We start from the raw sequence: 17335 nt of genomic DNA on the forward strand, positions 1-17335 counted from the left end.
TGCATTTTTTAATGTTTATTGGAAAATCTTCTTTTCAATTAAATTGGATTCAAATAGGACAACCAGCATCCAGCCAGCCCAACACGTCTGCAGTGAGGGAGAACTCCGGCTTGCAGAACATAATTGAGCAGCATGGAATTTTGCCAGGATACTAAGATAAACATAATTACTCTTATTACGAGTGTTAATTAATTGTTTGTGAACCCTAATAGTTGGCTGCTTGGTTTTATAGCTCATTAGAAAGCCAACAATTCTATTAACCACCGCTACCCAGTCATGTTGGGATACTCGTCCGTCATCACTGCAGGTCTGAAACCAGGCTGGTGGCAATCAGGGAACTGCTGAAACGAGCTCCAAGGAAAGAAATAAACAGCGATACCTAGCAGTAGTTATTAACACCTCTTGGATAAAGGTTCCTTTGTTGTTTGTTTGTCTTTTAGGAGATCTTTGGTGGAAACATTCGCATGAAAAGCCCCTGGATGGAGTTAACCGGTGTTGGTTATGAATTCCTGACCCTCCCATACACCACCCAACTGGTGTCACATCACCCAGCTGGTCGTGTCACGGGTGACCTGCAGCAGCTCCACGGGCAGAGCTCTGCGTGGCTTGGCCAGGGCTGCACCCGTGCCTGCTGGTGGTTATTGATTAACGCGCGGCCACGCAGCGCCTGCAGGGCTGGCAGACAATAACTATATTCTCACAAACCGCTGATGGGCTAAACAAGCTATTAATGACAGGCTGCTCTCCATCATTTCAAATGGACAGACTCTGCTGCTTGACCACAAGGACAAGCAGGTTATTGCCTTGAAATCTTATACAAAAGACACAAATAAGATCCTTCTGCTGAAGAAACCGCACGTATGGCTCCACCGTTCATTTTTAGTTGAGCTACGAATAGAAAACCGGACCTGCTCTGAGCTGCAAACAGTTAACCTTTTCTCCAAGGTTTCTACAGCTTGTTAAAATTTGCTACCGGAAAAAGGAATTAGTAAAATATAATTCAGCAAGTAACAACCTAAGTTTTTGGAATACAGGACCAATTCTCCCATATTTAGAACTTTGGGGTTCTTTTTCTTAACTAGCTTAAAATAAATGCTTCCAAGCAGATTTAGCTCTTGGCAGTCACCAGGGAGAGCAGCTGTGCCCACCTGCATGCTCGGGCAGCCCCATGGGACAGCCCTTCCCCTGGCAGCAGCCCCCAGGAGGGTGTGCTCAGAAGGAATCCTTCACCACCAGGGTGCCAAGGACATGGCACGGGCTGCCCCGAGGAGCTGGGGCTGCCCCGAACCTGCAGCTCCCAAGGCCAGGCTGGGGGGATTTGGGCAGCCTGGGCTGGGGGCAGGGGACCCTGCCCATCCTTATGCACCGACACAGGAACATCCACATGAACCCACTGTGAAGTTCTCCAACCTACAAAGAAACTAGTTGTTTAGGAACGCAGTTGTTTTTACACTGAGAGTATTCCCAAATAACTATTTGTAAAATACTTGCCAAATTTTGTAAAACCAGCTGTGTGTGCAGCAAGATGCTAGGTACCAGAACGGCAGCTGCCTGAAGCACACATAAGCAGCATAACTGGCTGCAGTCAGGTGAAAGGTGTCCATAAAACATACATACAAGAACACACATCCCATTTTAAATAAAGGATTAAATAGCAGATTGCCCCCTCAATATGAAGACTCTTCTTTTTTCCTTGTCAACTTTGGGGAAATGGGAGGAAAACCACTTCTTTCCAGGTATTTGGACATGCAGTAATTTAAAGCAGAAGAACAAGAGCAATCGTGTGGCTTAACTCTTCTGAGGAATATCCCTATAATTTACTGGAGCTTAAAAGGTCTTTGTGAACTTGTCTGACATAACACTGAGATATAAAAGTTTCCAGTATGAGCTCTCCCATCCATGAGTGTCATGGGAAGCTGTTAATTTCCTTGAGCACCTGTTCCCAGGACAGATCTTCTGAGATCACATGGAAAAGGAAAAAAAAGTCTCAAGGACCTGGAGGTTTTGAAAGATCTTTCACAGAAACACAAATCAGCTAATGTATTTCATGAAGATGAAATTATTCAAACATACAGTGAGTTACCATGTCAAAGAACTTCAGGTTTCATTACCCTGCAGAGCTTCTTCCCAGTACATTTCCCCCCAAATCCCAGAGAAGCTCTGAATGTGAGTGAACACTATTCCTGGTCCACCATCCCCTGCCCATGCTCCTCGAAAACCACAGAGCCTCTTCCTTCTGAACCTGCTGGTTCGAGGTGACGTTATAAATCAGACCTGCAGCTTCAGCTACTGCAGCACTCCCAATTTAGAAAAAGTACCAGTCATGGTCATCTGTCAAGACTACAGCATCTTTATAATGCATTAGAAAAATTCTCTGAACCCATCAGATTACAACAACCTGACACCAGCAGAGGAATGAAACATTTAAAAAATTTATTTAAGAGATTCAACTAGCATGCAAGCTACCTATGAAACTAGCAAACAAGATTAATTTTAAGACTGCTTTTAGAACTATTCATAACATTCAGCTATTTATTCCACTTACAGATTCAAAATACTAGTTGCAATGGAACATTTAATATGCCACCATTATAAAAGGGAAACTGCTGACAACTGTGCCCGAATATACATCGTTTTCATCCTGCTGTTACTCCAACAAGATATTGGTATACATGCGCCTACAAATCATATTTCCCAAGTGATTCCAAAAATGGGAAGCAACAACAGAAAAGCAATTTTTTTCAAATGCTCGTGCAATACACTGCAATAAGATTTTATTTTAATAGCAGTATAGAACAGTATATGTAACAGTATGTATAATTTAGATATTGTATGAAAAATTAAACACGAATTTCAACACTTCTCCTGAGGTATTGAAATATATGTGCCATTAATAGTGAATATTTTGATTTAATGGGATTTAATAATTTGTTTAGATGAACTACTTAATGTTCAGATGATTGCTGATACTAACAGTCTAAGCTCAACGAGCTTCAGACTTGTGACAATATTGTTTTTTTTTTCCAGTTTTGATCAACTGATTAGTTTTTAATGCTAAGTATGTCTTGCCATCACTTGCGGTTTGAATATGTTTACTTAAACCAAAAATATTTTGCATCTCAATTATTATTTTATACTGCAGCACTGAATGGAATTTAAGTCAATACATTATTCATAAAGCAAAGACAACAGAAAAAACAAAGCTGTGCACTTCTTTCAAAGACTTCAAATTACTAAAACATACCATATTTATGCATGCAATATTTGATTGTGTGTGTGCGTTTTTTTTTTTTTTTTTTTTTTTTTATCACAAGTTTGTTGTTTTCAGATCAGGATATGCCAAAAATCCTACACCAAACAATTTTTGTTTATAATTAAGGCAATCATCAATCCAAGGATTGTAGTCCATTTTATTTCATCTCTACATCAAAAAAAGTAATTTAAAAAAATTAAAATTCCCTTGAAATGGTAAGATAAATGAAAATGTAAGTGCCTTCACATTATAACAGTAAGCTGACCCTCTGGGAAATGGTTGACTTTCTCAATTCAAGGTATTCAAAGCTCATTCAAAAGTGTTCATTTGGAATGCAGATATCAAAGATGATGCAAATGTTCAAGAGAAAATTAAAACTTACCAGATGTTCTAATCCAGCTTTGATGTTTCCAGGGTCCCTGTAACAGAAGAACAGAAGTTCTAAATAGTTGCTAAACCCTTGTCTACAACAATTTATGTTTAACTCAGAAATGTCAAAGCCATGAAATTTCTCAAGTAAAATTTTCATTTTTAATATCTAAATCATTAAAATATTTATGAAGTATTGATTATTCAAATGCATAATTACAGAATTATTTAGAACCTTGAATTTTACCTGCCTTAAAATTGCTATAAACTTCAGCAAAGCAAGAGGACACTAATTTAAAAAATAATTTAAAAAAATAAAAATATAATTATCCCACTACCGAATATTGAAATTATTAAAAGAAGACAGTGTACAGTGGTATTTATCAAATCGACATTCAATGACTTTATGGTTCTGCTTTCTCACTGCTTCAATAATAAAATTTGTGAGAGTAATAAAATTGGTGGGTACTTCTCAAAAACGAGAAGTATTGTGGCATTAAGATAACTGATAAGAGAAAACAATGACTAAACTATCAAAAAAAGGAAAAGCAAACAGAATTCAGAGTGCAACTTAAAGAATCTTGCTACGTGCATACAGCTCAAGCTTGCCATCCTGGAGCAACATAAACAGTTTGCCCAGTTTGACAAAGTTACCTGAAAAGTGTTAGATGTCTATTCTCTGCCACATCAAAAATAAAAGAACAAAACAAGAAAAAAAAAAAACAACAATAATAAATCCCCTAAATCCCCAAGTCCCAAGCTACTAAACAAAGGAAGCTGGCTTCTGCTTTCTATCTGCTTCCAAAAATGTGACGGTATCTTTTGAGGAAGATGGGCTGTAACCATGCCAAACAAGGAGAAACTGTCCCCAGAAGTATTTCAAATAATCAGTTATTGAACTGTATAATGTAATGTAGATTTTATACTTATAACATTATTTTTTCAAGAAATTATTAACCTCTATCAAACCACAGAATTAAAAACAACTTTAGACCTCTGAGACAGCAAACCATGCAAGACTGAAATTCTGTTCTCTTGAACACATAGTATTGGTTACAGAAAGCATAATGTGAAGTTACACATAAAAAAAGGGCTAAAGCATATTAAGTTTTATTATACAGAGTAAGTCCATGTTCAATGGCACATTTTCCAACCTTGCTGTGCTGTACTTCAGTCTCCTTACGTAAAAAGCTTTTATTTTTCAAAGCTTTCAAAAAAAGTCTACGTGCTTTTGCTCTATTTGAATAAACCATGGATGAACCAACAGAAAAGATGCACTTTTCCTACACCATTATTTAGCATTTTTAAACAAGAAAATATCAGTCCAGTCTGTACAATATTTAAAAAGGAACTGTCTTTCACATCTGTTTTGAGGTGCTAAATGGCCTTAAAGAAATTAATTACTTGGGAAGCATCCAAGAAGCTGATGTTAGGAGCTCCCAAGCAATGGTATAAAACCTGCCCTGCTTAGTGGTCTGTCTCCTCTGCTGTCCCTGTCATGACTTCATCAATACTGGTGCAACTCTTTCTGCCCTGTGCTGAAAGCAGGCTTAATTCAATTATAGGTCTCAAAACTGATAAAAATGGTCCTGAAGTGGAAAATGCGAAGAGATTATTGGCAAATGAATAAAGATTTGTATCGAACTAACACACAAGAGTACAGCAGGTTTTTTTTAATCATTCCCTGTCTTAAGTCTTCTGGGAACAGTGAGTTTCCCTTCCCCTCATGCAGCACATCGATTTCTGAATTAGACTGCAATATTAAATAATTAATATACTTGCCATGATTGATGTTTTGCATTAGTTGAATATTAGGTTATCAATCAAAATCCACTTGGTTTAATGTAATAATATTGAAAAAGTGTCACTGGCTGTTCATCCAATTTGTAGTTGAGGCAGCACAGATAGTAATATTGGTGTAACACAAGGCTCTAACGCAGGAAATGCAGTGGTTGAACATACATAAGGCAAACATTATCAAACTAACCAGGACAAGGTTGAGGTTGTCCTAAATAAACCTTGTGGCACCTGTCACTTTCAATGAAAACCTCTTTCCAGCCGGAGGCTGCCATGCATCAATCAGCCAGGACACCTAGTGAAGCCACGGCATCATTTTATTTCTAGTTAAAAATAATTATCCAAATAAGATTCTTGTTAATACTATATTTCAAATATTGCTTTATGTAAAACCGCAGCTCAGTCACCATGGGCTTCAAAGCATAAACAAACCTTCCATTTTTACTGAATACTTCAATCATTAATGCCATAAAACACTACAAAAAAAAAGGTAGATACAGCTTTATGCACAACCAGTATTACAGTACCCTTAGAAAGAAAGGCTGTAAGAAAGTTATGTTAATTTAGTTATTTTTATCAGATGATAATGTTTTACTAAACCAGAGTGAAAGTTGACTTAATTTTTGACTAAGTTTACTCTGTGCTGCTGTTCAGATTAGTAGCAAACTGGAAGGATCCTGCATTTTTTTAAGCTGTATTTAAAATGAAAACAAACCAATTCATGTTCTTCAGTTCTCCTCAAGTTGTTACCAACTCACTCTCAAGACTTCCCTTGTATTCGCAGTTAGTGATTTCCTTTGCCATTGTTTTTTGGTTAGAACCCATAGGTCACAGGATAATTCTGTAGATTACCTATATCTGGGGATATTTTGGAGTAATTCCTAGTCACAGGACAGCTCCGGCAGAAGGGCCTCTGGAGGCCTGCAGCCCTTCCACCTGCTCACGGCAGGGTCAACGCTGAGGCCCATTTTACTGACTCCGTGGCCCTGCTGAGAGGGCCTCTCCTTTTATCTAGTCCAAACGTCTCTTTTTTCAGCTGTGCTGGTTCTCCTTCCTCCCACCAGACATGACTTGAGCCTGGCCCCGTCTCCTCAGCCCGTGTGGCGGCTGCCAGGCGCCCTCATGGCCGTCTCTTTGCCATGTGCCTGGCCCAAGGCCTCCAGCCCCCTCACAGGGCAAGTGCTCTGGCCTCACCATCTTGGTGGCCTCTACACCACTCTAAGCAGTCCTAACATCTGATTTTGCTCTTCAGGAGCCAGATTAATAAATAAATCACCTCCTCATTAGCAAGGCCTTTGGCAAGATCCCCTCCAGTTCCACAATATTAACTACAAACTGCAAAGAGCAAGGCCAGATGCAGCAGTTCAGGTCGTGCTACACCGCAGTCTTTCATAAATGCCTTTTAATCCCTCTCTTCATGAATGCCAAAGTGCTAGTGTTGATCAGGCAACATTGTCCTGAATTACTATAAAAAAAATTATGATGGAGCCCCCTTCTAAAAATCTGTTGGATCACTCAAAAAGCACATCCTGCTTTCAATAGTCTGCCAAGTATCATTTCAAATAAATCCCTTTTCTTTCTCCCAATATTTCTCTTCAATGAAGAACACTTATAGTCTTCTTGAAATAACCTTGTGTTTTGCTGTTCTCTGTCGTCATGTTAACATGCTTCTACTGCTTCCTCTCATTTAATGGTCTTCCCTACAGATCTTCCTCCGAGCAGCACATGCAGCTGCTACTTTTCTTTTGCATGCTATCAATCCCAACTTGCATTCTACATAAACAACCTCAAAACAAACAGCTGAAGTCTTCAGATGTCTTTATGAATATCAGACATGTATACAAGAAGAGTGTCTCTTACTAGTCTTGACTACCTACTCCACTGTAACCCACACCTACCTTCACCTCATTAATTACCATCATCATCTCGTGTCTCCTATCAACAAACTGTCAATTCCCAACTAATCTTGGAAGTCTAATGAATACTTAGCACCCTGTAAAACACATTCGGCTACGGAATTTATTACACCAGCCCTGATTACTAAGTCAATATAGCATCACTGTTAATACTTCAAGTTCTGACTAAATTCCAGCATTTGCATAAAAAATCAAAGAAACAGAACACACCAAACCAGCAAACAACAGCTGGTAGCAACTTCCTTTCTCTCTCAGAATGTGGAAATCCCCCATCCAAAACTCTACTAACCTGTGACAAGACTTTCTTTCAGTGGCCGAAATTTCTTCAAAGCCTTTTTTCAAAGGCTTTCAATGGAAATCTCATGATTTCCCAGACCAGAGCTGAGCACTGCATATTCCTGGCAAGAAGAAAATTAGTTTTCCATGTGATTACACTCTGTTTACTTCTACCCTGGGATATCCCAAGACAGAGGGCTGCTCCCTCACTTCTGCTTATTTTATGTTCGATCTTTGATGGATTTAATTTCTTCAGCCTTGAAGGCCTGTATGATCAGATTGAAGGTATTCCAATTATCAAACATTAGAGCAGGAGGAATATTAGGAATAAGGCATTGTGTGCACACATACACACTCAATTGGTTGGCGGCCTGAAATGCACTTGTGGCCTTATCACTGTTTAGTGATGCATTTACACAAAGTTTTAAACCAGGTAATGTTCTGGAATAGCTTCACAGACTTTGTCAAGCTGACAAAACATGCCAGATATCAAGAGCAAAACAGTTATAGCCAGATCATGCCTTTGTCCAATTCCAGAAAAAATCAAAGCCTGGAACAGGGAGAAAAACAAACAAAGCCCAACACAAAACCGCCTACTATCAGAAATAACCAGAACAAATACATGTGATTATCACATTTGGATGTTCAGAAGGTACTACGTACTTGTTGCAGAGTCCTGAATGCGGTTTTTAGAAATTGATACCCCCATCATATTCCACTAAATTTTATAGGTTTTGTATTGTTGCGTTTGATGTAAAATTATAGGCTGATGTTTCCAAATCTGACTACAGACCATAAATACTTATTTCAGTAGGCTTTGAAAGACACAACAAAGGTTACTTAAAAACTAAGCCGTATGCCTGTCCTCTCCTCCGATACCATTTTTAAGAGTGCTGATCCTCCCAAGTGAATAGGTAAATCCAGGCCTACAGACTTTCAGTGACAAGCTGGTCCAACACCACACCAGTGGTCTGGCACAACTGCCTGTAAAGGCTACGTAACACGTAGAAACAGAACTCCAGCAAATAACTTACTCTTCAACACTACTAGTTAACATTTTCTGGGTTATAAAAGAAATCCTGAAAAGTAGGGTTTGTATTTTTGTAGCCATAAGTGGAAATTACGTCAAAGGGAAATTACAAAAGACAAGAAGGGAAAACCATACAGGAAAGCCATTTCCTCCTGCCTCTCTTACATAAAGATGAAGGAAAAAACCTGACTTTTTGAAAGTAACCAAATGGTGTATACAAACAATACTACCAGTTAAATCTATGAACTAAAAAAAAAAATGCCCTCAAAGTGCTTGAAAATAGAGAAAAAAAGATACAGCATGAAACAAAGCCCTGTTGGCACATTTGAGATACAAAACCTTTATGACCACTTCTGAAGTACAGTAATGAAAATCAAAATCCTTGAAATCTAGTACTTAAATAAGTTTAAAAAAACTCCATACTACATTCACCTCAAAGATAATTCCTTGACAACTGCAATGGATTTAAGAACTGTGGCTCCTAGAGTCTAAAACCCCTGTTTTGTCCCATTACTGGAAGATCTAACCAAACAAAAACAGAATAGTGAAAATGATTTAGCAGTGCAATGCCAACATCAGAGAGGGTACAGGTGAGAGGAAAGACAGGCCAATAATCTGGCTGTTATTCTGATGGTACCAAGCATTCAGAAAAGCAGCATAATACATTCCTTGAGAATTTTCTTTTGCACGTAAGAGTTCAACAGGATGAGCTATAGCTAAACTATTGACTTGATGCTACTCTTCGTAGCCTTTTGTGCACAGTAAACGCCCATCAAAAAGAGGGAATGCTTAGGAAGACCTTCACTCTGACTGCTAGAAAAAGACATCCATGACATTTTTGAAGAATCTTGAATGTTGTTTTGCTCTTAATATCACATCCAATGGTCTGGAATAATCCCGAAGTGTAAGGGCTTCAAAATCTGATGTTATTGTGCTCAGTGGCTCCCCCACTCCAGTCAACCAAAGAATTTATTTCACTCGGGAAAAATGGTAAGAAGTTTGGCCAATTACTAATAAATTTAAATCTAATAAAGATTCAAGAAGATCATATGAAGGTCACTTATCAAAAGCAGGAAGAAAAGCAGGAGTCACCCCCACACACCAACACATACGGAATAACTTGGAACTGCTGAAGAACTCAGATGAATATAATGCAAGCTAAATTGAATCATGCTAAAACCAGGGACTTTAAATAGGACACAAGGTGAAACAATTTCCATAATATGTTATCCTAGAGAAAAGAAAAATCAGTACCCTAGAGACCTTATCAAATATTCAAGAGGGAAAAATATATATAACCCTGTCTCAGAGAGTAAAATTCAAGATTTTATGCAATTGAAATAAACACTGAAGCTAAACAGAGGAAGAAAAAACAAAATATAGTGTTGATAGCATCAATATTTTCAAATAGAACCTACAAAAAAAAACAAAACAAAACAAAAAAACCTTTTCTCCGTAAGTATTTCACAGATAAATGAGAACCAAAATAACTACCCAAAAAAGCTCCCAGTTTGGTTTCAGCAAGACTTCAGATCAGATATAAAAATCTTATAAACTATCAAAGCAGATTTCTTTATCCCGGTTGCCAGTTCAAGCAATTCCTCAGATAAACCTGAAAATTCAAAGGACCTCATACTTTGCAAGTCCTTGGAGTTGTTATACATGTATGTGTGGGGGAGATTGTTTTGGTTTGGATGCTGTCGGTCTTTTTTCCCCCCTCCCTATTCAGTGCACAAGGTTCCCTTCCCAAAGAGTAAAACCTTGTTAATCAAGGTTTGAATTCCCAGCAAACACGAGGAATTAAGCTTCAGACTTCGGAGCATCGCTGTCTCTGTTCACCAGATTATTTGGTAGTTTTAAATAAATTAGACATCTTTGGCCTGCTTTACCTTTTCTGTAATATTATTTAGTAGATATTCAATTAAAACACATCCTGTAGGTGAAAGTGTATGAAAACATTTCACTAATGGACGTCAGTGGTAGTAGGAATTGTTGCTAATTAGTCTCAAAGTACAAAACAGATTACAAAAGTAGCAAAAAGCACAGCACTGTAGATGCACAGAACACTGCACTGAATATTAAACAAAGCAGAGCAAGTTTTAATGCTGGTAAGCATAACTATAGTAAAAACTCTCTGGACTAGTAAAGAGTGTTACAGGTTAATGAGGAACATATAAAGAGTGCACAATAATTATCATACTGAACACCTTACCATCTGTGTTTGGATGACTGCAGAATATAAACACAGTTTATCAGCATTAAGTCTGAAACTAATTACACATGCATTTCTATTAGCATACTTTTAGGATAAGTATTTTAACTGTTAGAATTTCTTCAACTGCACTCAACTCTCAGTGTTGAAGAACGTTAAGTTTAAGTGTAAAGCAGTGAGAAAATTTAAATATTCTGAACACTAAAACAATTTGAGTACAATTAATTTTCCATTTTCCAAAAGCTTCTAAATCCTCCTCTTTCACCCAATTACTACTGTACTTAACCTAATGAAATTTTATTCTGCAGGAACAATGCTATTCTTAAACAAATTTTTGAAAAATATAAGATTAAAAACTTCTACACAAAGAATAAACTCCTAGAGAAAAGATGCAAATAAAATTACTATCATAATCTTTTGTTTTTTATTTGCAAGTATAAAACTGAAGAGAAACAAAAGCATGGAACATAGCATCTGTCATATCAGAATATAAAAAGATGATCCTGGCACAAAATGAAAAAGCTCTAATTCATTTGCAAATCAAGCCTGCCAGTTCTATTTCAAGCTGGCGGTAACTGTCAAGAGTTAACAAGATAATCACTTTCAATCCTGCCTTCAATGGTACATTACACTGTTATTCCATTCAATAAGGCCGTTCTTTGGGGCACTAGATGAATGGTTTTCATTTCTAACTCACACAAAAAGTTGCAAAAAAAATCCATGGGGCTTAAGAAAGAAATCCCTTTATGGGCATTTATCTGCCGGCACTTGCTTTTAGGCAAAATGAGATATTTGGATACATTGGTGTCCATTCACTTCCTCTATTCCTTCAGGCCCTCAGTCTACTGATAGAAAAAAAAGAAAAAGAAAAAGCACCACACAAGGAAACCTCAAGCCCATTTCATTTTTTTAATACTATCTCTGCACATTAAACAAGTTCTGTAACAGCTTTTGTAAACGCTACGAGTACGCACAGCTCACTACGCCACACAGAAGTCACGTCGTATTTAAACAGATCCATCGTTGTTTAACTTCATCACAAACTGCACAAAATGTAGTGAATGCTCATGAAAATTGTGCTTAAGGAAACAATAAGCATGTTCCTCATTAAATGTTTAATAAAAATAAAGTTAACAATTCCTATGAAACAAGTTAACATGAGATTTGTCTGTATTAATTACTTGTACTTTGGTTTTGAAGATTCTGTTTTATGCATTCATTCCAAATGGACGAAGTCTTTTAGGTAAAAATAAAATATTAAAAAAAAATCTATATTAAGTATTTAAAACTCACTTGCTGGCCAACAACTTTCTACTAATCCCTGTGGAGAAAAAACAAACAGAACAAAAAAACCTTCCTGCTTTTGCTCATTGCTCAAAACCCCCACTGTAAGATACTACCTGCACGTTAAGGTTGTTTAGTACAGGTATGCATTTTATTACTGAATGTTTTACAGTGACTATCTTCTATTCTTCTGTACTAACTTCAGAAACAAATCAATAAATCTCACTAAATTTTTTATTATTATTGTTTTTAAGTAATGCCTATCACTCTCAGTTCACATGAAAACAAAAACAAACAAAAAAAAACCACACTAATGTCTGTATTTAATATTTTCACTGAATTAAGTTTGTCCAGCGTTGGGTCTCTTACCCATAGTCAATGCCAACAAGCTCACAACCAATACCCATCTGTAAGTACAGTTTACTTATTTTTTTTAATAACCAAAAATATTTTTCCTGAAGCTGAGGGACCCATCTCGCAGCCACTTCCTATGCTACGTGCATACCTTAAGGAACTTTTTTGGGTCGTCTTCATACACCATCATTGAAAGTTAGACAACTTTTTCCTTACGCCCCCAGTGTGAATGCTTCGTTATAGGAAATATTTCTGCTCTGGAAAATCTGAACACCTCAAGTTACCAAGTTAGCAAGGCTCTGGCTTTGCTCTTTGCACCTCAAAAGTTTCTTCAGAGCTTCTGAACAGAGAGATGTTCTTATATTGCAGAAATACTGCAACAAACCCAAAACACCGTGCCTGGATTTACGTAGCACAAGAACACAGCCTCTTCATGGCCCTACAGCCCCTACTCCCTGCAAGGAAAGAACATCAAATAAGGATGAATTAAAAGCTCACACACTTTGGAAAGATCTTGAAAGAGCACGAGACATTGCTCTTTCTTAGAACACAACTTGAACACAAGTAAACAGATGGATTTTAAATAGCAGGTCGTCCCCCCACTAACTTTATGCAAGGCTAATTCATTCCCCCAAAACCAAGAGCCTGCCACAGAATTTTGTGATCTGCTCTTCTCTGTTTTCCTTCCTCTCTAACCAGCAGTGGTTCGACCCCTTACTGTTCAAAAACAATCAGATAGAAAAAAAAAAAGAAGACAGCCAGCATTCAGAGGAAAAGTTAAGATGTGCAGCACGGTAATTTTTCAGTAAAGGTAGGTATTTGTTTGTAGCCTTCGGAGCTGATAGATTTCCACGGATTAGATGAAAGATAAGGATGAGCCAACAGTCCTAGGCCACATGCACTGGAAGCCAAGACCAAGACAAAGTAAGTTTTCACATTTCCATTATTACGGAGGACGCACGCAGCACTTTGCAGCCACGGTCAGCTCGCTGCGACCCACAAAGTGCCACTTTGCTGCAATCCTACGGCTCGTGATGGCGCTCGGTCCAATTTTAGCTCACTAAAACCTCATGCTTTTTTAGGCATCACTGCTGGGAGGTATAAAAACCCAATTTGTAAATGCTGTCTCACTATTTCTTTTTGTGTCCCTGCGGTCTGATTTCATCCTTTTCATTTGGCCTGAATTTATCTTCCTCAGGAGCATGCGGCCATGTTCTGAATATATTCTGTGTAAAGTACGTACTGTCAGGGGCCCGAGGTAAAGACTTTCTTATCTTAAGAAAAGCAGAACTACTTGATCCCAGATACCTGGTTTCTGTCGCCCCAACTAGTTCAGCTAACATGGCCTGTACCATTTCTGGTCACAAGAGGCCTGGGTTTCAAACTGTATTTCACAATTAATTTGTTTCTATTACACTTTAACGTAGCCCTAAGGAAAGCCTCTGCAAGTCTCTTGTTGGCCTAAGATGGGCACCCCAAGCAGTCTGAGCAGGTGCTGAGGTGTAGGAGAAAGCCAGACGATGTTCAACTGGGTTGCAAGACAAATTTTCATAAGGTGTAAGGTAGAGCATGAGCTGGGCAAGCTCAATAGGAAATTAATTCCTTGGCCACAAATGAAAGGAAACGGATCATACTTCATCAAAATTGAAAAAAAAAGAAGTGATTGCAAATCTCAAACATCTTGAAAAATAATGGAAAGGTAACAATAACAAAAACAACCAAAAACTCCAGTTAATTGAAGCTCATGAAGAAAAACACTTGCATGAACAGCAGCTTGACAGAGATCGCTAACTCAGCCCCATTCACAGCAATTCCCCCCTGACACTTCCATTTTTACAGTATTCAGTCCAAAACAACGTCGACTGCGTGTATGCTAACAAGTCACCAGTGCTTGTAAAAGCACTTTAAAATCCACGTAGTAGCAAGGACAAGAACTTGAAGGATATTTTGATGATAATATTTCAGTATTCAAGAATAAAGCACCTGAGAGTTGTCAAGAAAGCTGCCAGTCAGCACCAGTCACGGTGGGTTTGTACCTGGTGCAGCTACTTCAAGCCTGCCGAGCACAGGCTAATTTCCTTCAATTAACTGCCAAGGCTAATAGTCCTCCTGATTCCAAGAGCAATTAACTCTCTGATAATTCAACAGCAGAACTAGACAACTAACGCTAATAGGCCTCTATTTTGCTATTTGTTATTTCTTTCTGCAGCATTTGTAATGCTCTCTGACTATATAGTTTACAAGTTCATGAAGTTCAACAAGGCCAAGTGCCGGGTCCTGCACCTGGGGCGCAATAACCCCAAGCAGAGCTACAGGCTGGGAGAGGAATGGTTGGAAAGCTGCCAGGCAGAGAAGGACCTGGGAGTGATGGTGGACAGTCGGCTGAATATGAGCCAGCAGTGTGCTCAGGTGGCCAAGAAGGCCAACGGCATCCTGGCTTGTATCAGGAACAGCGTGACCAGCAGGGCTAGGGAGGTGATCGTCCCCCTGTACTCAGCTCTGGTGAGGCCGCACCTCGAGTACTGTGTTCAGTTTTGGGCCCCTCGCTACAAGAAGGACATCGAGGTGCTTGAGCGGGTCCAGAGAAGGGCGACGAAGCTGGTGAGGGGCCTGGAGAACAAGTCCTACGAGGAGCGGCTGAGGGAGCTGGGCTTGTTCAGCCTGGAGAAGAGGAGGCTCAGGGGCGACCTTATCGCTCTTTTTAGGTACCTCAAGGGAGGCTGTAGCGAGGTGGGGGTTGGCCTGTTCTCCCACGTGCCTGGTGACAGGACGAGGGGGAATGGGTTTAAGTTGAGCCAGGGGAGTTTTAGGCTAGATGTTAGGAAGAACTTCTTCACTGAAAGGGTTGTGAGGCACTGGAACAGGCTGCCCAGGGAAGTGGTGGAGTCACCATCCCTGGAAGTCTTCAAAAGACGTTTAGATGTAGAGCTTAGGGATATGGTTTAGTGGAGGGCTGTTAGCGTTAGGTTGAAGGTTGGACTCGATGACCTTGAGGTCTCTTCCAACCTAGAAATTCTGTGATTCTGTGATTCTGTGAAGTCTGTTATTATTGGAGAATATTAATCAATGCTGGAATTGCTTTTGGTCTTGTGTTTATTACACATCAACTTCCTAGAGAAAAACTAACGGATGTGTTCGGGACATTGCTGTGCCTGGACTGAAAGCACTGATGCTGTCAAGTTTGACACCCAAAATATTACGGTGAGTTAAGTACATAAGAGAGTTTATTTGCTCTGTAAGTTCTAGTAAATCATAATTTGTATTTCTTGTAGAAAATTTCATGTCTCAAAAAAAAACACAACAAATCAAGTTATGTTATCTAAACACCTCGTGGTGGTTGGGTTGGCCTCAAACCTCCTTAAGGCACCACGCTCCAAGTGTTCTCTATTTTACCACATCACAGGGGTCTTATTCATCTTACCCTCCAAAATGTTTGGTTTCATTAACGTGCTTTTAGCTTTTTACTAGCATCAAAGAACAGAACACCGTCTGTATATGCACCACGTGCAGCACTTCACAGGGAAGGTCCTCAGTGGGAGCAGCACCTTTGGCCTCACGGGATGGAGCAAACCGCCCCGAAGTGGCCAGCCAAGGTCTGGACCAGAAATCTTGCTGGGCATTTTGTATTTTGGCCTTCCTTCAATGAAATTAAAATAATTAGTATTGCAAGCTCCTGATTTATCACCAAGTGGACCAAAATTAGACAGAAAAGACAAAAATATGAAACGTCTCATTCTACAGCCAAGATTTCCCTCAAAGGTTGTTTTTCTAATATGAAGCCAAGAGATTCCTGACAAAATTAAGCACCATGAACATGGCAGTTTCCAAGGAAACTTGGATCTTAAGCAATTTGGAACTTGGATATTAAACCCAGCACTTCCTATTGTAACTTCAAATATTCTGAAAAGCAGCGCAGAGGTAAGGCCTTCTACATAAACATCTCACAAACAAATTAGCAGTCAGATCCCGCAGCAGCGGGGTTTTCAGGGGGATCACAGCCCCTACAGAAAGACCTGGCAATGTGGTTGATCCTGCTGACAAACTGAGCGAGTGTTCCTGATGAAAGGCATTTCTAACCTCCAACACAAACCCACAAAAATACACTAACCTCGAGTTAACAAACCTAACTAACAGATAGCAGCTGCACATCACAAAGCCTGCTTCAGCCATTCTCATCTTCTCTGGAGGAGCGAGTTGGAGGTGGCTGTTTGTCCATAAAAGACCTTAATCCTGCACTTTTAGCTTAGTAATTTTTTAGATTAATATTCTTTGGAGCAAAGTGAGCTCCAGGTGGTGGCCTCAGACATCTCAGAGCTGGCTGCCTTGTGTGAGATCCAAGCTTTTGGATTCTTTCAAAGCAAGAGCATATACCTTTGCTAACAGAAATTGTTTTCCCTACTGGAACTATGGATTTTTCTCTACTTTTTCATAATTCTGTTCATATTTGTCTTATTTCATGTTTTTTAATGAATATTTTACCAGAAGAAAACAACATTATTTCTGATGTCATGGCACACCAACATAAACCATTTATCCAGAAGCTGTTTCCAAACCTTTCTGAATTTCAGGGATTCCTGCTTTCCTTGATGCTACAAAAACATTGCATGTCATCACAATCCTAAAGATTCACACAATATTTCACTAATGTGATGTCTCAGGTAAGTATTTTCATGCTGAAGTTTTATTAGAATATGCAATGCAGCAACTAGAAATGCAGTAATACTGACATACCTATCAAAGACCTTCAAGCAAGCAATAAAGATGTGAGAATATGTGCTCCATGTTCCCTGACCATAAAAATCTTCTGGTCATAGAACCAAAGTACTTCACCTCTGCAGACCTTT

General features: G+C 39.0%; 1 protein-coding gene across 3 annotated transcripts in view; it reads right to left on the reverse strand.

Annotated features, from left to right (window-relative positions):
• The window catches only part of RSRC1 (arginine and serine rich coiled-coil 1), a 140426-nt gene that overhangs the window by 70748 nt on the left and 52343 nt on the right, over positions 1 to 17335 (reverse strand). For all 3 annotated transcript variants that reach the window (XM_082766766.1, XM_082766765.1, XM_082766767.1), the window contains one exon: positions 3636 to 3672. In XM_082766766.1, the coding sequence (XP_082622892.1) occupies positions 3636 to 3672 (37 nt within the window). The remainder of the gene's footprint in view (positions 1 to 3635; positions 3673 to 17335) is intronic.

This window comes from Aythya marila (genome assembly GCF_965140915.1).
Source record: "Aythya marila genome assembly, chromosome: 9".
Taxonomy (NCBI): domain Eukaryota; kingdom Metazoa; phylum Chordata; class Aves; order Anseriformes; family Anatidae; genus Aythya; species Aythya marila.